General features: G+C 41.3%; 1 protein-coding gene across 3 annotated transcripts in view; it reads right to left on the bottom strand.

Moving 5' to 3' along the window:
- The window catches only part of C8H12orf56 (chromosome 8 C12orf56 homolog), a 96,010-nt gene extending 73,935 nt beyond the window's left edge, over positions 1 to 22,075 (bottom strand). For all 3 annotated transcript variants that reach the window (XM_047740727.1, XM_047740728.1, XM_047740729.1), the window contains exon 1: positions 21,614 to 22,075. In XM_047740727.1, coding sequence (XP_047596683.1) covers positions 21,614 to 22,075 — 462 coding nt within the window. The remainder of the gene's footprint in view (positions 1 to 21,613) is intronic.
- Between the last annotated feature and the right edge of the window lie 224 nt (positions 22,076 to 22,299).

The raw sequence follows: 22,299 nt of genomic DNA, 5'->3' as shown, positions 1-22,299 counted from the left end.
ATTGCCTGGGGGTTGTATTTCCCTCTTTAGTACCCAAAGAATTCCAACGGGAGTAAATGTCCAATGGGAGGAAACACTGGGTTCCCTACAACTTATCATAAAAAGAGATAGCTCCAATCCTGCTTGCCGCTAACTTGGGTTTTGATCCCTGGCCGTGACTGAATCTAAACTGTACCTACCAGAAAAACATAGATCTTAGCAGGCCGCAAAAATGAGGAAAAGATTCTCCTTCTGAACTAACTTCTCACGAAAGACATCTTTAAATGAAAAAGGCTTGTATCTACCTAGTCAACACACTTCCTGAAATGAATCCCTGATTAAAAAGGCATTGTGATCACCAGAGACTGAAAGGGCCCTACTATAGGCAAAGTCCCTGAGATGGGAGAAAGCCATTTAAGAAAAGCAGATGAACAGAAAGCAGAACTGGGTAGGGTTAGGCCACCATACCCTTCTTTTGAGGAAGGGGGATTGACCAAACCTTTGTCCAGAAGCTTATCACCTGAGACTTAAGACCAGTGGCCTTTTTTTTTTTTTTTAATAATTTATTTATTTGCCAGAGAGAGTACACACAAGCAGGCAGGGAGGCAGGCAGAGGCAGGGAGAGAAGCAGGCTCCCCACCAAGCAAGGAGCCCGATGTGGGACTCGATCCCGGGACCCCAGGATCATGACCTGAGCCGAAGGCAGCGGCTTAACCAACTGAGCTACCCAGGCATCCCAATACCAATGGCCTTTAACTGGCTGACAGGGGCCCAGTTTTGTTATTCATGAAAAGAGGTCCCCAAAGGGAGAGACATCTCCCAGGAAAGAAAAGAAGAGTCCACTTTTTCCCATGCTTGGGTGAAAGTGATCCTGGATCTGGGCACCTAAGTGAAGCGGGAAAGCTAGGTTCTTGCCTCACAGGGTCAAGGGGCGCCTGGGTGGCTCAGTGGGTTAAAGCCTCTGCCTTCGGCTCAAGTCATGATCCCAGGGTCCTGGGATCGAGCTCTGCATTGGGCTCTCTGCTCCATAGGGAGCCTGCTTCCCTTCCTCTCTCTCTGCCTGACTCTCTGCCTACTTGTGATCTCTGTCTAATAAATAAATAAAATCTTAAAAAAAAAATGAATGAATCTCATAGATTCATGGAGAGTGGGTAAAGCCATAGAAGTTTATTAAGTGAAGATACAGAAAAAGCTCTCAAGAGTGAGAGGGGTACCAATAGCGTTGACAGCGTTGCCCTTGCAAAGAATTTTTAAAGAGACCTATATGGTGAATTAACACTCTTGCTGCACCTATGTAAATAATCAGGTCAGCCTGAAGAGTGTCTTTATTTTGTGACTGAGTGATCTTTTCTTTGAGATTATTATGATGGTAGAGGTGGGACAGAAAGACTTTGTGAAAGACTTTGAAATGGGGAGGGGGGGATTAGTAGGTATTCAATTTAGCTCACCTATGCAGGTTATCTATGCCTTTAATTGTCTTTGTGTCATTTTACAATGCTGTAATTCTTAGAAAACTCTTTTGTGGGATGCCTGAGTAGCTCATTCCCTTGAGTGTCTGCCTTTGGTTCAGGTCATGATCCTAGCATCTTGGGATCCAGCCCCACGTCAACTCCCTGCTCAGTGGGGAGCCTGCTCCTTCTCCCTCTGCCCCTGCTCATGTGCTCTCTCTCGCTCTCTCTCTCTCTCAAATAAGTAAATAAAATCTTTTTAAAAAATTATGCTCCAAGTAGAGACTGAATGAATGTAAATAAATATGTAAATATTTCTGCCTCAAATTGCTTATAAGCAGTTTGGGGAGAAGACAAAGTACCTATAATGATTTGCATAATAACAGTTTATGGAACATGGCAAATATTTTATATAATACTTGTAACACATCTATGAGGTAGTTATCATTAACCCCACTTTGCAATGAGAAAACTAAGGTTCAGAAGAAGTTCAGTTTACAAAACTGGTAAATGGTGGAACTAGAATTACAAGACAAGGCAGTTGGTTCCCAAGGCCAGTTTTATAAAAACAACTAAGGTTTAAGACCACAGCCAGAGGTGGGAATTAGGAAAAATACAAGTCTTCTTCTACAGCAGGGCGGGAGGGGTGCCTGGCTGGCTTAGTCGGTAGAGCATATGACTCTTGAGCTTGGGGCCATGAATTTGAGCCCCACATTGGGCATGGAGCCTACTTAAAATAAAGTTAAACAACAACAACAAAAAAACCAGGGCTGGAATCCAAATAGTAATCAAGCAGCTGGATTCATTATTATGTCAGAGTTTCAGTCAAATTATGCTAATTCCTTTATTTGAGACCAAAGTAAAGCCAGACCTCTTTTTTTAGTTGCTATAATCCCCAAATTTGGTTAGCTTTGTCATTCAAGAACATAATACCTTCTTTAAATACACTGTGGTCACATTTATTCATATAAAGCATTCCTATAAATTTTTTCTGTATTTATTGGCATGGAAAGATATCCATGACAATGCTGTAAAGTAAAAATAACAGATTATAGAATAATATGTGCAATATGATTCCATATGTGTTAATGCATGGAACACAATTTGGAATGTCATACACCAGATTTTCTTGTTGGGTGGTTGACTGTGGTTATCTCTGGGTGGTGAGATTTGTTCAAAGATAAACTGAGGCATATTAAAAATTTTTAAGAGTCTATTTGGGCAAAAATCTGTTCAAAACCGGCAGCATCCAATCTTGCAGATAGGAAGGAGCTCCAAAGAGCTGTACAAAATGAAAAACTTTTAAGCAGAAGGGAGTGGGAACAAGGAAGTTACACTTGGCAAAAAAAAAAAAAGCAGGTCAGTTATAGCAAAGTTATTTCCTTTAGAGGATCATAGGGGTCTAGCAGGCAGATTACCTACCTGGTGCTGATCAGGAGATTCCTTTTTTTAAACAAATATTTTATTTATTTATTTAGAGAGAGAGCAGGGGAGAGGGACAAAAGGAGAGGGAGAGAATCTCAAGCAGACTGCTGAGCGTGGAGTCTGATTGGGTGCTTCATCTTACGACCCTGAGATCAAGGCCTGAGCTGAGATCAAGAGTCAGACACTTAACTAACTGAGCCACCCAGGCATCCCACAGCAATGTGACTTTTTTTTTTTTAAAGATTTTATTTATTTATTTATTTGACAGAGAGAGTAAGAGAGGGAGCACAACCAGGGGGAGTGGGAGAGGGAGAAGCAGGTTCCCCACTGAGCAGGGAGCCCGATGTGGGGCTCAATCCCAGGACCCTGGGATCCTGACCTGAGCCAAAAGACAGACTCTTAATGACTGAGCCACCCAGGTGCCCCAGCAATGTAACTTTTTTCTTTTAAAGATTTTATTTATTCACTTGACAGAAAGATCACAAGTAGGCAGGGAGGCAGGCAGAGAGAGAGGAGGAAGCAGGCCCTCTGCAGAGCACAGAGCCCCATGCGGGGCTCGATCCCAGTGGGATCATGACCCGAGCCGAAGGCAGAAGCTTTAACCCACTGAGCCACCCAGGCGCCCCCCAGCATTGTACCTTTTAAAAGGACATTTCCACGCACATACAAGGCCTCTGTTACTCTGAGGGAGATGGCAGATGATTACACTGATGCCAGCCACACAGCCAAGGGGACACATCTGTTGTCTGTAAAAGGGTGGATGAGGGCAGATAAATGGGCAGACAGTAACTATGAACAGCAGTAGGGCCAAAATGATCACTTTTCACTTCTCCCATTCTCTTATTGGTTCATCTAACAATCATAATCTCAGTTGCAAAGCCTATGACTACAATATTGTAGATAGAACCAACTCTAATAACATTTAATTCAACTTGGACTTGAATTAGAAGGACAAAGTGTTAGACTAAGGAAAGTGGTTTCTCTCTTTCTCTTTTTTGCATTTAGATTTTTTAAAAAATAAAAATAATCTTTTGTAAACACCACAGCATGTTTGTGAAGCATGAGAGGGCCACTCAGGAGCTAAGCAAGGCTAATTTACACATCCATGGGACGTAAAAAGTTTTCTGACTGGGAAGCTTCTCAGCTGTCAGGCAAGGAGACTGGAGACTTGGTCCAAACAACATGCTGTCGGTGCCTGAAGGAAGAAAAGAAAGTTCTTAAATGGGACACAGCTGAACTCAATCATATGCTAGCAATTTATTTTAGGCATGTTGTTATCTGAAACTTTTTGCATTTACTCCAGAGACATCATTAGGAAACTCAAAAGCCAGAGTTTCCATTTAACCTCAAAGCATGGAAAGATAGATAGGTAGGTAGGTAGGTAGATAGATAGATAGATAGATAGATAGATAGATAGATAGATAGATAGATAGAAGATAGATAGATAGATAGATAGATAGAAGATAGACAGACAGATGGATGTAACGCTCCTTCAGAACTACTTTGTTAAAATTTTCTAACTAGGGGTGCCTGGCTGATTCAGTTGGTAGAGCATGTGATCTTGATCTCGGGGTCTGTGAGTTCAAGCCCCATGTTAGGGGTAGACTTTACTTTTTTTTTTTTTTTTTTTAAGATTCTATTTGTGAGAGAGCGAGAGAGCACACAAGCACATGAGTGGGGGCAGAGGCAGAGGAAGGAGGAGAAGTAGACTCCCCACTGAGCAGAGAGCCTGAATGTTCAGGCTCAATCCCAGGACCTGGAGGTCATGACCAGAACCGAAGGCAGATAATGCCTTGAAACCACCCAGCTGCCCTACATTTTTTTTTCTTTAAGATTTACCCATTTATTAAAAAAAAAAAAAAGATTTACCCATTTATTTATTTTATTTCAGAGGTGGGAGAGGGTTAGACAGGTAACCAGCTGAGCCACCCAGGCATGCCTGGGGTAGAGTTTACTTAAAAAAAAAAAAAAAAAAATTAAAATGTTCTAACTTTATGTCTTAACATAAGTTTTAGTATCTTATTTTAAATATGCTTAAGTTTCAGGGGCACCTGGGTGGCTCAGTTGTTAAACATCTGCCTTTGGCTCAGGTCATGATCCCAGGGTTCTGGGATAGAACCCCCGCATCGGGCTCCCTGCTCAGCGGGAAGCTGCTTCTCCCTCTCCCACTCCCCCTGCTTGTGTTCCCTCTCTCACTGTGTCTTTCTCTGTCAGATAAATAAATAAAATCTTAAAATAGCTTAAAATAAGCTAAATAATATGAGTTAAATTTTATTTTGTATATGAATATTTAACTTTTTAAGTTGGAAAATGTTCATTGGGTCATATAGCATTGAATTTATGTTTTTAGAACATAAGTTGAAAGAAGTGCTTATACCCAGACACCTTCTAGCATAGGTAATAATATCTGAATATCTACATGAAAATAATTTTAGAATTCCAAATCAGTACACAGGACAGATTTTTTTATGACTTGCTGACATAACAAAGTCTTATATAACAATTAAACAAACTATTTACATATATTTTATAAATCACCTCTTTTATTTTTTTATTATTTTTTTTTTAAGATTTTTTATTTATTTATTTGACAGACAGGGATCACAAGCAGGCAGAGAGGCAGGCAGAGAGACAGGAGGAAGCAGGCTCCCTGCTGAGCAGAGAGCCCGATGCGGGACTCGATCCCAGGACTCCGAGACCATGACCTGAGCCGAAGGCAGCGGCCCAACCCACTGAGCCACCCAGGCGCCCCTAAATCACCTCTTTTAAATATGATTACTGTTGAGCCAGTGCTGTACTCATACTTTGATACTAATATAAATGGTATGTTTAGCTTGTCTTTTCACATTAGAAACTGAGGCTGGCAAGTTAGTTATTGGCAGACGGCCTCCTAAGTTCTTCCTCCCTGTCAGTATTATAAATACTCTAAGACCATCCATAAGTTGTAGCACTTTCTAATGCCTGACCCGACTTTCTCTGCCTCTGAGAAAGGTGGTGTCTGTTATATAACCACCCTTACTGGTGGTCTGGAGCCATGTGGTACACCATCTGTAAATTTGGGGCCTTGGGGAAAATCTTTAAAAAACAAACAAACCTGGGGCACCTGGGTGGCTCAGTCATTGGGCATCTGCCTTCAGCTCAGGTCATGATCCCAGGGCACTTGGATCAAGCCCCAAGTCAGGCTCCCTGCTCCACAGGAAGCCTGCTGCTCCCTCTCCCACTCCCCCTCCTTGTGTTCCCTCTCTCATTGTGTGTCTCTCTCTGTCAAATAATAAATAAAATCTTTAAAAAAAACAAAAACAAAGAAAACCCCGCAAAAACCATATTGGCTCACCAGCGCAGTACACCTTTTCTCAATCTGTGATGTTACAAAGGTAGGTAGGTGTGCAGATAAAGGACTGCCTCAACAGGCCTGGGTTGCTTATACCTTGCACCACAAAAAAACGGCCTATCTTCAGGGACTAGCCCTTGCCTGATCTTAGGAGATAACCAGTGAGCCTTGGAATATTCTGACAGTCTGACACAAGTGTGTATGTCTGAGACCTTGGGCCATGCTGTACTAGTTTGAGCAGATAAACTTATTCTGACAGTATCTGACAGTATCCTCTATGGTAAACACCTGTTTTTCTGGGGGTGAAGGCAAGGAGGTCAAGGGGGGCTGGAGTCTGAGTAGCTAAGGTCAGCTATGTAGGCTCTGATGCATTCATGACTGTCTCCCATAAAAACTCTGGACACCAAGGCTCAGATGAACCTGGTAATACTTTGCATATGTTTTAACACGTTGCTGGGGAAATTAAGTACATGAATGATACTCCCCTGGGAGAGGATGCCTGGAAGTGTGCACATAGGTTCTTCTGGATTTTATCTCATGCACCTTTCCCTTTGTTGAGTATAATCTGTACTGTCTCATTATAATCAACCCTTTGAATCCTGTGAGTCCTTCTAGTGAATTATCAAGCATAAGGGTTATCTTGGGGACCCCCTACATAGGAAGACAATCTGACCCTGGCATAATAAGGTCATTGGCTGCTTAGACTACGATTCTGCCTCCTTTGGGCACTGCAGTTTTGCCCTTTCCCCAGGCTGAGAGTCAGAGAGGGCCAGCCCACCTTCACATTCTTCCTCTTCAAAGGGTTCATAAGGATTCTGATCCTTGTGGCCAGAGCCTCTCCAGAGCGAAGATAGGGAAGAGGAAGAATTCAATGTTCAAACAGTGTCACGTGAAACAAAATAAAAGATAACATTTATTGAGCACTTACTATGTTTTCTTTTAAGTGCTTTATACATACTGTCTCACTGAATCCTCATACAACCCCATATATCGGTTAAATTACCCCTGTTTACAAGAATTCAAGGAACTTGAGGCTCGGAGAGTTAAGGGACCTGTTCTCCTGCTAATATGTGGTCAACCAGATTCAAAATGAAGCCTGAAGTTAAGAGCCTGTGCTCTTAACTTATACAAAAGTGTGAAACATACATACATACATCCATCAAGAAACTAACTATAAAATAAAACTAATAAAAAATAAAACTGTTTCTATTGTGGCATAAGACAATGTTCCCATGAGGTGGATTTTTTTATTTCGCTGTGAGACATTAAGTAGAAGGCTCTGCTACACCAACATGATTCCTGTCATCACAAATGTCCCACAACCCTCAAAAATTCTGAATTTCCTAATTCCAGAATTGACCCATCTTGCTCAGGTGGCTCTTATTTTTCATGCATTCCAGTGAATTGCTCACCTATAGAGTTCCACAGAGTCCACCTATCAAAAGCCTGACATCAAAGAGGGATTAGAACATGAAAGAGAATCTCAGACTAAGAAAGCCTAAAAAATGAGCTCATCATAAAATAATGTACAAAGATTGGATTAAAATCACTTAAATACCAGATTTCTGAGTAAAAGGTACTAAAGTGTCCTAAAGGAAAGCCATCAGGCAGACAGCAACCTAATTAGTATAAATTATTCTAATTAAATTCTTACAGACCAATTCGTTATTTTGTGCCCTAATTGTTAAGTATATCATGACCAAACTAGATAATCATAGTCAACATCCTGACAGAAATTTGGAATGTTGGGGAAACAATATGAATTAACAGTCCAGAAATCTGATTTTGAATGTGGCTTTCCCTATTAACTAGCAGTGTGACTTTGATCAAGTTACTTGAGCTCTTTTGGCTTTGATTTCCTCATTTGTAGAATGTGGAATCAATTTAAGGTCTCTTTCAGCTTGAGCAATATATAAATTTTTTTTAAGATTTATTTATTTATTTGAGAGGGAGAGCAAGCACGAGTTGGGTGGAGGGGCTGAAGGAGAGGGAGAAGCAGATGCCCCGCTGAGCAGGGATTCCCGATGTGGGGCTCATTCCCAGGACCCTGAGATTATGACCTGGGCCGAAGGCAGACACTTAATCGACTGAGCCACCTGGGCGCACCAATATATATATATATATATATATATATACACACATATATATATATTTTTTTTTTAATACAAAACTATATTGTAACTTTATAATGTTAAAACTTCATATTGGCTGGCTCAGTCAGAAAAGCATGCAAGTCTTGATCTCAGGGCCATTGAGTTCAAGCCCCATGTTGGGTATAGAGATTACTAAAAAAAAATTTAATTAAAAAAAAGTTGGGGCACCTGGGTGGCTCGGTCGTTGGGCGTCTGCCTTCGGCTTAGGTCATGATCCCAGGGTCCTGGGATTGAGCTCCGCATTGGGCTTCCTGCTCAGCTGGAAGCCTGCTTCTCACTCTCCCACTCCCCCTGCTTGTGTTCCCTTTCTCTCGCTGCCTCTCTCTCCCTCTGTCAAATAAATAAATAAAATCTTTAAAAAGAAAAAAAAGTAAAACTTAACTTGGCCAAAAACTGTATTTCAGGAAATATATTTACATGATCAGGAAGAACCAAATGGGCTGCTCTGCAGAGATTCAGCTAAGGAGTATCTGCAGAGTCCTGTTTGGAAGGAGAGTATATTTATGTAAATCTGTAATCTACCTATGCATTTTGTTAGGAACATTCCTCAGGGGCGCCTGGGTGGCTCAGTTGGTTAAGCGTCTGCCTTATGCTCAGGTCATGATCTCAGAGTCCTGGGATGGAGCCCCAGGTCAGGCTCTCTGCTCGGCAGGCAGTCGGCCTCTCCCTTTCCCTCTGATCCTCCTCCCGACCTGTGCTGTCTCTCTGTCTACCTCAAATAAATAAATAAAATCTTTGGAAAAAAAAAAAAAAAGAAGAACATTCCTTATGAAGAATTCAGTACCTATATCCCAAAGAATCTATACTTTGTAAAGGGTACTGCTACTATCAGACCTACGAGAAATACTAAATGGAATTCTTTGTGCTGAAAAGAAAGGACACTAGATAGTAACTTACACACACACATGGAGAAATAAAGAACACTGATAAAGATAACTACACAAGTAAAAATAAAAGACAGTTAAATGTATGTTTGTGTGTAACTCTTTTTTCTCCTGTTTAGTTTAAAAAGATACTTGCAGGGGCACCTGGGTGGCTCAATGGGTGAAGCCTCTGCCTTTGGCTCAGGTCATGATCTCAGGGTCCTGGAATCAAGCCCCGCATCGGGCTCTCTGCTCGGGAGGGAGCCTGCTTCCTCTCTCTCTCTCTGCCTGCCTCTGCCTACTTGTGATCTCTGTCTGTCAAATAAATAAATAAATAAAATCTTTAAAAAAAAAAAAAGATACTTGCATAAAGCTATAATTATAAATCTGTGTTGATGGGCACATAATGTAGAAACTATAATGTGTATGATAATAACAGCGCAAAGGAGGAGGGAGGGAAAAGACTTATATTTTTGTATACTATTGAAATTAAGTTGGTAATAATCTGAACTAGATTGTTACAAAGGAGCATGTTAATTGTACTCCCCAGGGCAAACATTAATTTAAAAACTCCAAAACACATGGTAAAAGAAATCACAGGAGAACAGTGTGTATACTAGAAGGTACCTATTTGACACAAAGGAAGGCAGTACCTGGGGAATGGGGGGGAAATATGAAAATAAATAGCAGTATGACAGATGTGAACTCTACCTTATCAGTAATTATAATACTATAAATGGACTAAACACTCCAATTAAAGTCAGAGATTGAAAAGATAGATTTTAAAAACATGATTTAACTGATGATTCACTTTGTACCATTATAAGAGACCCACTTTAGATTCAAAAACATGAATAGGCTGGAGCACCTGGGTGGCTCAGAGGGTTAGGTCTCTGCCTTTGGCTCAGGTCATGTTCTCAGGGTCCTGGGATCGAGCCCCACATCGGGCTCTCTGCTCAGTGGTGAGCCTGCTTCCCCCTCTCTCTCTGCCTGCCTCTCTGCCTACTGTGATCTCTCTCTCTCTCTGTGTCAAATAAATAAAAATAAAATCTTAAAAAAAACACAAAAAGCCACAAATAGGTTGACAGTAAGGGATGGAAAAGATATACCGTGAAAATAGTAACCAAAAGAGAGCTGAAATGGTGATAGTACCATGAGACAAAATAAGACAGTGCAAAAAAAATTTTACTAGAGGGGCACCTGGCTGGCTCTGTGGGTAGAGCATGCAGCTCTTCCGGTCTCGGGGTTTGTGAGTTGAAGTCCCATGTTGAATGTAGAGATTACTTAAAAAGAAAATATTTTTTTAAAAAAGAAAGATAGAAAATTTCCCTAAAAACTAAGCAAAAGAGAGATGGCAACCAAATGCGATGTATACTTTTTTTTTTTTTTTAGGATTTTATTTATTCATTTAGCAGACAGAGATCACAAGCAGGCATTTCAGCCTGTTGTAGAAAGCTGATCAAGCACATGCCATCCTCTCCTTTTGGAATATACTTGTCCTTTATTCAGCTTAGAAACTTCTATTCTTCCTTCAAGACCAAGCTCGGGTTACTTCTTTGGTGAACCTTTATATGTTCATCCCACCCTCCCCTGCACCGCCTTCTCTCACCAAAACGAGAAGTATGTCACTTCCTCTTCTGGGTTCCCACAGTATTCTGTTTGTTATATCTAGTCTCACATTTCGTTATAAGTATCTGCTTATAACTGTTTTTCTTCTTTCCCGTCTGCTTACCTTCCTCTCTAAATTATGAGTTACTCAAAAGCACATGCCACTTTTTATTCCCTTATATATTTGTTGTCCCTGGTAATTCAAAACATTGGTAGAATACCCCATATAAAATCTAACATCCATTCAATAGAACTGTGCTGTGTAGAAAGAAGAAAAACATAAACCAGAGGAAAAGTTGAAAGGGAAAAACTAAAGGCCTACATCATGTACTGGGCCACAGTTTGGAGATCACTTTACTTCACGGGACATTAAGTAGTAATTAAGTAAGTAAGGCCCCAAAAGAGCTAAATCGTGAGATATCTTTCAACTTCCATGGTTCTTTCTGGACCTAACTTCCTCTCTGACAGCAGACTCTCCAGTGTCTAACAAAGAAAGGAAAGCAATACTAAATTAATTCACTCAGATTTCAATGTAATGAATTACCTGTTCCAAGAGTTTTTCAGAGCAAACCTGAAGGAGTACCAGGGGTAAATCCAAAGGATTCAAGCTACTGATGAGATAGCTAATCAATACAAGGAAGTTTCTTGAATGGATTTCCCTCCAATTAAACCACATTTAATACCGATGTCACACTGTACATAAGCCTGTTCCTAAGTAGAAGCTATTTTTACATTTAACATTTGGCAAATCCTTCCAGTTTCATAATTAAAAAACTCATTGTAGCCTCTACCAGGTGGTTTTTTTTTTCCCATTATACTCTACCTGGGCTTTAGTGTACCGATCCCTAAGGAAGTCTGAGTAGCTGAGCTTTTTTTGGAACCTGTGAATATTGCTGGCAAGAATGATCCACCCACATATTCCAAAAACAATTACCAGTTTGGAGAATTGAGCACTTTCCCCCCTAATACTGGAGACTCCTTAGATTATATCATGTGTTAGGCTTGAAAAATCATTGCCTCTGGGATGAGCACCACAGCTAAGAAAGACTAAAAGAGAAAAAGCTTTAAAGGCTTGGCCCTGTGAAAAGGATGCATCTTTCCAACCTCCACCTTTCCAACCAAACCTGTCCTTGAACATCATCAGAAACAGCAATGACACCAGTCTGAACTCTGAAGGACAACAGTCTTGAGTACAGGGAGGTGGTATGGGGAATGAAAAAGGTGTTTTATTTAAAATGTCCTTCCTGATAGCCAACGCCCAGGAACCATGTAATCTGTATATTATGAGGTAACCATGTTGTCTCTATAGCAAAACCTAAGAATGTCTACGGAAATTTGGAATTCGGAAACCAGGAATTTGTAGATCAGTTGTTACTGTGTGCATAAAGAATGCTGGCTGTAAGATCAAAAGACCTGAGTTTATATTCCAGCTCATGTTTTCTGAATATAACCTTGTGTAAGTATTTCCTCTTTCTCTGCCTCAGTTTTGCCATCTATTAAAAAAAAAAAAGGCAGTATCGCCTTCCTTATAGAGTTAATAAGATTATATGAGATCTAAAGTATTTGACACAAGGACAGCATATAGTATATACCCAATAAATATCTATTACAATTAAGGACTGACTGGTCATAAGAACCTCAGTAATACAAGACTGAGCCAGATTCATGGCCTACTCGGCCTGGTATTTGTCTCTGATGCTGGCAGCAAGGGGCATTTTGGGAGAGAAGAGAGTGTGCTTTTTTTGTTATCTCAAATGAATAAGGCTTTATCTGAAAATATCTTTAAATTCTTTGACTACCTCTAAAATAATGTATCACTCATGAATGGATCTACATCAGTTGTCATATTTATATTTGCAACTGGTAATGAGTTCTCTTACTTTTATCAAAATACTACTTCTAAAATGCAAAGGGATATCCCTTACATTTTGTTCTTTAATTGAAGTATAGTTGACACTCGTTAATTCATTTTTTTCTAAGTTTTTTAAGATTTTTTATTTGAGGGGTACCTGGGTGGCTTAGTCGTTAAGTGTCTGCCTTTGGCTCAGGTCATGATCCCAGAGTTCTGGGATGGAGCCCCACATTGGGCTCCCTGCTCAGCAGGAAGCCTGCTTCTCTCTCTCTCCCACTCCCCCTGCTTGTGTTTCCTCTCTCGCTGTCTCTCTCTCTGTCAAATAAATAAATACATAAATAAAAATAAAAAAGATCTATTTGAGAAAGTGGGGAAGAGGCCAAGTGAAAGTGAGAAGCAGACTCCCCACTGAGCTCGGAGCCTGATGCAAGGCTCCATCCCAGGACCCTGAGATCATGACCTGAGCCAAAATCAAGTGTCAGATGCCTAACCAACTGAGCCACATAGGCACCCCTTGTTTTCTATATTTTGCGAACAATTCTTTTTTTGTTTTGTTTGTTTTTTAAAAGATTTTATTTATTCATTTGACAGAGAATGAGAGATCACAAGTAGGCAGAGAGGCAGGCAGAGAGAGAGGGGGAAGCAGGCTCCTTGCTGAGCAGAGAGCCTGATGCAGGGCTCGATCCCAGGACTCTCAGACCATGACCTGAGGCTTAACCCACTGAGCCACCAGGTGCCCTTTGTGAACAATTCTATATTTATCTTACCTTTGGTCTCGATTTCATAGTCTTGGTTCAGATTTTTTTCTATCCACTTTAATTTCAGAGAATAAAAGCACCCTAGGCTTTTAGCAGTTAATTATCTAGTTTCTAATTCATCCAGTTCAGTACATCATAGATACTTTTGAGTTCCTACCGCAAGGTGCAAAACTGAAACATGCAAAATGTAAGATGGAGTTTCTGTTTTCAAAAAGCTTAGAGTTTCTTGGATAACCTTTTTTTTTTTTTTTTTAATTAATGACCTGCTATGGCTGAGGCAGCTGTATCTGTAGAGTCAAAGCATTGGTTCTGGAGCCAAACTACTAGGGTTCAAATTCTGGTTCTGCCACTTAGAGAATGATCTTGGGTAAATTGCTTAAGTTCTCTATAATTCAGGCAGGTTTTTTATCTGTAAAGCTAAGCTAACAATATTACCTGGGGTTATTGTAAAGATAAATTAGTTGTTCCAAGTTAAGCACTTAGAACAGAGGCTGAGTGGCAAACAGTAAGCACTCAGTAATTTGAGGTAGATGTTAGAGCTGTTCACAAATATTCCTATTCTCTCTTGCAGACACATGGAATGCATATATAGTAGGATCACATTCCCCCCGCCCCGCCTTTTTTAAAAGATTTATTTTTTTGAGGGAGAGCAGAAGAGAGAAAAGGAAGGGCAGGGGGAGAGGGAGTAGCAGGCTCCCTGCTGAATGGGAAGCCCAACACAGGGCTTGATCTCAGGACCCTGGGATCATGACCTGAGGGGAAGGCATATGCTTAACTGATTGAGCCACCCAGGTGCCCCTTTTCTCCCCCTTTTAAGTTAGGTGTGGGCCATGTGTCTGACTCTGGCCAGTGAAATGTGAGAAGTGACATGTGGGTAGAATCTTAAAAATCAGTACATAATTGGGGTGCCTGCGTGGCTTAATCAGTTAAGTGTGTGGTTAAATGTCTGGCTCTTGATCTCAGCTCAGGTCTTGATCTCAGGGTCATGAGTTCAAGTCCCCCATTGGGCTCTGCTGTGTGTGGAGCCCACTTAAAATTGGTACAGGATTTGGCAAGTTAATTTCCCTCTGCCACGGTGATTAAGTAAGCATGTGCTGAGATGGTGCCCTGAAACCAAGAGGTGTAACTAAGTATCACATATCTTGTGACTAAGATGAATAGAGCCTCTTGCCAATCCACAATGGACAAGTCACTTGAATGAGACAGATTATGTTGTGTTAAAGCACTAAAGACTTTGGTGGGTTTTCTTAGTGAAGCTTAACCTGGGCTATCTTGATCAGTCCACTATCATTCTGGGTGTTAGGGGTACATCAGTGAATCAAACTGATGAAATGTTGCCCTCATGGAGTCTCTCAGCATTCAAATACAATATCCAAACTATTCTATGTAAACAACCTATTAAGAAACCAAAGTGATAGATAAGAGGTACCACCTCTTTCTTCCTTCCACAGTGAGAGTTTTGAAAGGCTGCAAATGAATCAAAATAGGAAAAAAAAAAACATGCTAGAGAAGAAAAGAAGCATCCATATTATGGTCTCCTCTTATCTAACTCATCCTACCAAAATGCAGGACTCAGGTAAACAACACAGAGATCATCTCATACAAGCACAAAGGAAGCAAGAAAAATGCTGAACAGGAGCATTAAGAGACCTGGGAGCATTTACTCTGGCCCTTCCACTAACTGCCTTTGCGACAAATTATCAAGTCTCCAGGGTCTCTCAACACTTGGAATAAGGAAAGAGGATCTCTCCCTCTGAGAGGTAAATGATATGATGTATCTGAACATCTGTTTATTCATTTATTCATTCTTCTAATTGACAAATAGTTATTGATAATCTACTGTGTGTCAGGTAATATGATGCATGCACAGCGACCCAGGGATGAACAAGACAGACATGACCTCATGGAGCTTACATTGTATGAGAGATACACAATTATAAGTCATTAAACAGATTAATCTTACAATGCCGATAGTGATAAGTGCTTGGAAGCCAACAGATGTGATGGGTGTGACATAAGAATGGTACTTTAGATTGGGTGGTCATGCAAGGCATCCCTCTGGAGGTGATGCTGAATTTGGAAACATGACTGATAAGAAGGAATCAATCCTCTGAAGATCTGGAGGAAGAGTGTTCTGGCTAGGATGGCATGTACAAAGGCCCTGAGGCAGGAAAGAACATAAAGAGTTTAGAGAAGAGTGAGAGATAAGTCAGAGATAAAGGAGTTATCATGGAGGCTCTGATAGGCAATAAAGAATTTGAAAGCTAATGGAGATTTTTAAACAGAAGAATGATATAACTTAATTTACAATTTATGTTTTAAAAGATCATCCCAACTGCTAGATGGAGGAATGAGTTTAGAGGCAACTCCAATAGTCTAGATAAGGGATTGGATAAGTGGTATAAGTAGAAGCAACAAGAAAGGTCATGGCTGAATACATTTTGGATGAGAAGTGACAAGGTTCAGAACACACTCCCCCAAAACATAGCACCTTGGTATACTGAATATTTTGAGCTGAAAGAATTTGAGAAAACAGCAGATGCAGGAAATTCTCTCTGACCTTTCTCCACCCTGCTCCCTTGAAAGCAGGTCTAAGAGAGGTGCCCTCCCTGTACACAAGACAGGACAGTGAGAGGAATCCAAACAGCTCTTGCTAGTTTTCCCTAGTTTATTATTCTTAGTCATACCCCCTTTTCTGTACTATCCCACTTTTCCATGACTCTCTATTCTTCATCAAACCTAATATTAAACACACACAGATTTATTTCTTCAGGTCTTCATTTCCTTATAAAGGCTTCCATGTCATGTAAAATTTGTATTAAATAAATTTGTAGGCTTTTCTCCTGTTAATCTGCCTTTGTCAGTTTAATATTCAGACCCAGCCAGGAACCCTGAGAGGGTCAAGGGAAACTTTTTCCTCCTCTACACAAATCAAGGAGATAGACTGATTGTTGGATGTGGGGAGTGAGAAAATTAAAGCTGATGGAAGATGTTACTTCCTAAAATAAGGAAGGCTAAAGGAAAAGGAACAGATTTGGAGGGTGAAGATCAGGAATTCTGTTATTGGACATATTAAACCTGACAAACCTACTGGGCAGATTTTCAAGAAGGATAAATGAGATAATGTATTTAAAACCCTGAATATATAATCAGTGCTCAAAAAAAAAAAGTTATTTTCTTTCCAGTTTGCTAAATCTCCTAAATTCAAGTGCCCTAATATAAAAAGAGAAGATAATATCTATATTACAGATTCTTTGTGAGCCTTAATAGACTTACTATGTATGAATAAAGGTTATCAATAATAACATGTAGTAGCTCTTACCATGTGCCAAGTACTCTTTTAAGTGTGTTACATTTATTGATGTAAACTCTAAGGAAGGCGCTGTTATCTCCATTTTACAGATGAGGAATGAAGGTGCAGACTAGCAGGTAAATAACTAGACCAAGTCTACACAGGTAGAGAGCAAAAGCTGAATGAAAACGTATTATTAAAAAATGAATTATTAAATGCCCCCCAATGTGTATGGCAGTTAATAAATGAAGAAACAGATCATGTTGAGTTTTTAACAAATAGTTATTGACCATCTCTTCTGTGCCAGGCAGTGTTCTAGGAACCAGAGATACAGCAGGGAACAAAATGGCCCAAGAGTCCCGCCTCGTGGCCTAGCCAAGAAAAAACTCAGAGAAAGAATGATGGGCTTAGCCTAGAAACATGTCAGCTCTGAATACAGAAGTGCAAAGTGGGGATCAGTTGGCAAACTCTTGGAGCCCTTTTAATTCACAGTCTGTGACCTGTTTTCTGTTCAAGCCAAGATGTTTTTACTTTTTATTTTTTTATTTTTTAAGTAAACCCTGTGCCTATCATGGGGTTTAAACTCACAACCTTGAGATCAAAAGTGACATTCTACTGACCGAGCCAGCCAGGAACCCGTTTTTACATGTTTTAGAGAGAGAGGAGGAGAGGAAGAGGGGGATTATAAATATGATGATATGAATGACCTTGAAAGGGGAGAACATGTTCACCACGAGCAACAGGCCAGGATGTAAAACGTACATTTGTTGCCCAGTCGGGAAGCCACATGGAGCCTGGGATGGCTGGAGAGCCCATACTCCCTGGAAGGAGTGGTGAAAATACAAGGACAAAGACAGGTAAGATGTTAAGAGGTGAAGAGGTGAAGAAAGACAGGTAAGAGGTTAAGAGGTGAAGGCTGCTGGATTTGACAGATTTGTTTTTCTTGGTAGGTGATGGTATGGCATTGAAGGTGAATGAATTAATAGAAAATTCACTTCTGGGTAGTAGCTTCTTGCACTTAAAAAATATGTATTTAATCTTAGAAGAGTTTAAAGAAATGTTTTGATGCCCACAAGAGCAGAACGCTAGAGAATTCTTCCAAAAGTAACTGTTAAAGAAAATATCAGCCTTTTAATAAAAGCTCTGCCCCAGCAACCTTAGAAAAACTCTTTGTTTTAGGAGATGAACCATATCAAACACCAATGGAGATCTCCCCGTGCACTTTAAGCTCATCTTCACTGGGAAGGAAATCTCAGTTTTATCCAATGCCAAGTTCTAGCCTAATTTTTTTGTTGCTGTTACCTTCCATTTTTCTTTTGGAAGGGGAGAGAGTGGAATTTTATCTGCATGTTTGCAAATTATATTCTGAAGTGTTGTAACCGCAAAATGTGTCATGAAATAAATAAGGAATCTGATCGAACATGGAACCGCGAGGGCTGGGCGCAGAGGTAATAAAGGATGCGACGGCTTAGGGGCTTTATTACCATGACAGCTAGAACAAAGGCAGAATGGGAACCTGAACTGGCTGAAAGTTAAATAACCAAATGTGTACAGTAAGATGAGAAAACCTTTGAGAATGGAAAAGGATGTCTAAAGAGATGGCCTTAGAAAGAGGACAGCGCCCTAAAAAAATAAATAAATAAATAAATAAAAAGGAGAGTAAACAGTTTATCTTTCAAGGAAGGAGGAACTGGTTCTAAAAAACAAAGCTGCCTGGCACTGAAATCATGTAATTGAGGGCACCTGGGTGGCTCAGTTGTTAAGCCTCTGCCTTTGGCTCAGGTCCTGTGGTCCCAGAGTCCCAGGGTCCTGGGATTGAGCCCCATATTAGGCTCCCTGCTCCACGGGAAGCCTCCTTCTCCCTCTCCCACTCTCCCTGCTTGTGTTCCCTCTCTTGCTATCTCTCTGTGTCAAATAAATAAAATTTATATAAAAAAAATATATCATGTAATTGAAGTGACTGTGTTAGCATGGATAAGAGACAAATATATGACGTATAACACCGAAATCAGGAAAATTCTCCCCATTGTGCTATTAAGTGAGGATTTAATGTTCATAGAGGGATGGTTAGTCAACTCCACCTGTGGCTACTAATTGGTACTATACCTAGTACCTTTACCAGCAATTCTCTGATACCTATATGTCACTCACCTGCAAAGCTGTCCAAGCCACTGAACTATAATAACCCTAGAATTATTTTACAAAGCCTCAGGAAAAGAGATGGTTAAGGCATTTGTACTCAACTTGATTATATTTATTTCTCACTGAAACAATATTGTTTAAAAATGATTACCAATTTTTAAAAAAGATTTCTTTAATTATTTGAGAGAGGGAGAAAGAGAGAGGGCAGAGGAAGGGGCAGAGAGTAAGAGTCCCAAGCAGACTCCCTGCTGAGTGGGGAGCCCAACTCAGGTCTCAGTCTCACAACCCTGAGATCATGACCTGAGTCGAAACCAAGAGTCTCATGCTTAACCAACTGAGTCACCCAGGCGCCCCAATGATAACCCATTTTAAACAACATTAATAGGATGGGACACCTGGGTGGCTCAGTCGGTTAAGTGTCAGACTTGTGTTTTCAGCTCAGGTCATGGTCTCAGGGTTGTAAGACTGAGATCTGAGTTGGGCTCCTCAATGGGTGTGGACCCTGCTTAAGATTTTCTCTCTCCCTCTCCCTCTGCCCTCCTCTCACCCCCAGCTCCCAACCCCTGCCCCCACTCCCCAGACAGGAGCTCTCTCTCTCTCCCTCAATAAACAAACAGACAACATTAATAAGAAACATTTCTGTATTCATTTGCTACTGTAACATAGTACCACGTAACGTGTGGCATTCAACAACACAAATTTATTCTCTAATAGTTCTGGAGGTCACAAGTCCAAAATGGGTCTCACTGGGCTAAAATCAAGGTGTCAAGAGGAATGCATTCCTTCTGGATGCTCTAGGAGAAAACCTGTTTCCTGCCTTTTCCAGCTTCTACAGGCTGCTCAGATTCCTTGGCTTCCGGCCCCTTCCACCTTCAGAACTAAATCTGTTGTGCTGCAGCACTCTGCCTCCCTTTTCCACTTTTGAGGATTTTGTGACAACTGTGGGCCCACCCAGGTAATCCAAAATCTCCCTATTTGACTTACTTATTTTGCCTGCCTTCTTTTCTCTTTTCTTACCTTTTTCTTTTCTTTTCTTCTTTCTTTTTGGTTTCTTTGTTTATTGGACACTGTTTGTTTTTTTTAATATCCCTATTTTAAAGTCAGCTGATGAGCAAGCAACCTTAATTGCATTTGCAACTTTAATTCCTCTTGGCCATGTAATGTGACATATTCACAGGGTCCAGGGATATCCATTGGGGGCCATTATTCTTCCTAACACAACTCTATTGTGCAAGATGGACAGCCAGTCTGTCAACAATGCTGAAATCTTAGACTTGTTCAGCTCCTTTACACATTCCTCTATATGCCTGAAAGGTAAGTGTTTTTTTTTGTTTTTTTTTTTTTTTTTGAAAGGTAAATTTTGTACATAAAGGATTACCAGATGAATTGGTATACCTCTTGGGAAGATTCTTGGCTTGGAGGCCTAGGAAACTTTACTGTACTTTTCAGATTCTGACAGTCAGAAAGAACAATATATAACAGTTGGAATACATATACTGTCTTGTCAGGGCAAGTAACAATATCCTAAAATCATTTCATTTTGTCAAAACAATAAATGTTTACACTGCAGACAGTAGAAAAAGCTAAACGTTTAATGTTTTAAAAAGCATTTGATAAAGGATATACATTTTTAAAATTTTTATTTCAAGAAAATGAAAATAGGAAAAAAGCCCTTTTGCTTCCAACTTTTACTCAAAAAAAAAAAAAAAAAAAAAAACCCCACAAGTAAATTTACGTAGTGATATTAGCCCACAGAGATATTTTAAGGAGAAAAAAATAAAAGCTTTTTTCTTTTCCCTAAATTGTATCCTTTTCTTACAGATGTGTTCCAAACAAGTTATGCTTGTCTTGGCAAAAGAGCCCCACCAAGTCTTGCCAACTTCTCCTTTGGGAGATGCAGAGACTAAGGGGAGGGGAGTGGAGATGGGAGATGAGGCTAGACACCTGTCCCCAGTGGAAAAAGGAACACACCTGGAGAACAGCTCAGATTAAAGGGAGCCAAGGGGGAAAAAAAAACTGTAATTGGAGAAGAGACTGCTTCCAATGTGTTGCTGGTTTATAAAGTAAATTTATTCCTGAAGGAAAGGAATACAGTAGCAGCACACTAAAAACTGGGACAAGGCGTGTGTGTGCCAGACTGTATCTTCTTCAAGAAGTTTTGAAGCCTAGTTTGGATCAAGTGACCTTCCTGAGATTGTCGGGGGTCCTGTGCTCATCCCATCCATTCATTCATTCACTCACTTACTCATATCGAGCACCTAACGCGCTCTAAGCACTGTTGATAAAAAAGTAAACAAGACATAATAGTACTTAGTACACTGCATTTATTTGCATTGGTTTGGGGCTTTTTTTTCTCTCCCACAGCAGCTTCTGGGAAGGGGCCCTATTTCATTTTTGCATCCTCAGTGTCTAGAACAAGGGACTGGCACAGGCTAGGCGCTTAATGAACGAAAAAAGTGACCTTAAAGCATAATTTTTATAGGGGGCTATGTTCTCACACAGGTAGCCCTATTTGGGGGGCACAAGGGATGACCAGTACACATGATGAGAAGGGGCAAGGTATCTTTATTCGGAGTACATAAAGCAATCCACAGTTTTCCTGTGGCTTCTAGTCCTAAAGTAAGTTTTTTAAAAGTACGGGAATCCAGGGAGGGATGGGGAAGGTCTGCCTCCTCCTCCCTCTTCCCGCATACTGAGGGCTGGAATTGGGGGACCCAAGAGGGGAGTTCTCACGAGCCCGCCAGTCTGCCCGCGCTCCTCACCAGGTCAATGGCCACGACGTCCCGCAGCGCCAGGGCTCGCCGGATGGACTTGGGCGGGTTCTCGGTCAGGTAGATGAGCCGATCGCTGAGCACCACGTACTTTAAGGCGTGCTTCTCCGACTCGGACACCACGATGCACGGCTCGTAGGCGCGGATGGCGTCGTAGACCTCGGGGAGCAGCTGCCTCCGCAGGAACGCGTCCAGACGGCTATTCGTGTGCGAGGGGAAGCCAGACCTTGCGGGGCCGGCCATGCGCGGCGCCCGAAGCCCTGCCCAGTGCCGGGGGCGGTGGACGCCTCGGCCCGGCCCCGCCTCCGCGCCGCCTGCGATGGAACCCGCGCGCGCCACAAAGCCGCCCGCCCCACCGACGCCGCCACCTCCCCGTGGCGCAGGGCCCCGAACTTGGGTGCGGGTCCAACAGTGGGCGGGGCGAGGCGCTTCGGGTGAATCGTCATCGAGCATCCCGCGGGCTGCGCGGCGGGTATGGAGGGGCTCTCCTCGCCCTCTGCTCACAGCAGCCCCAGCATCCCCGCCTGGCTCGGCTGTCGAGGACCACGCCGTTTCTAACAGCCGGTATTGATAAGGGAACCCACAATTTCAAACAGGGTTTCTGTTAGAAACGCGTTGAAATTTACCGATTTCTTTTAAATAGGCAGAACAGCCCTAGAATCCTATGAAGACCAATC

The sequence above is a fragment of the Lutra lutra genome, chromosome 8, assembly GCF_902655055.1.
Source record: "Lutra lutra chromosome 8, mLutLut1.2, whole genome shotgun sequence".
Classification (NCBI taxonomy): Eukaryota; Metazoa; Chordata; class Mammalia; order Carnivora; family Mustelidae; genus Lutra; species Lutra lutra.
This window is presented reverse-complemented; position numbering and strand designations above follow the sequence as displayed.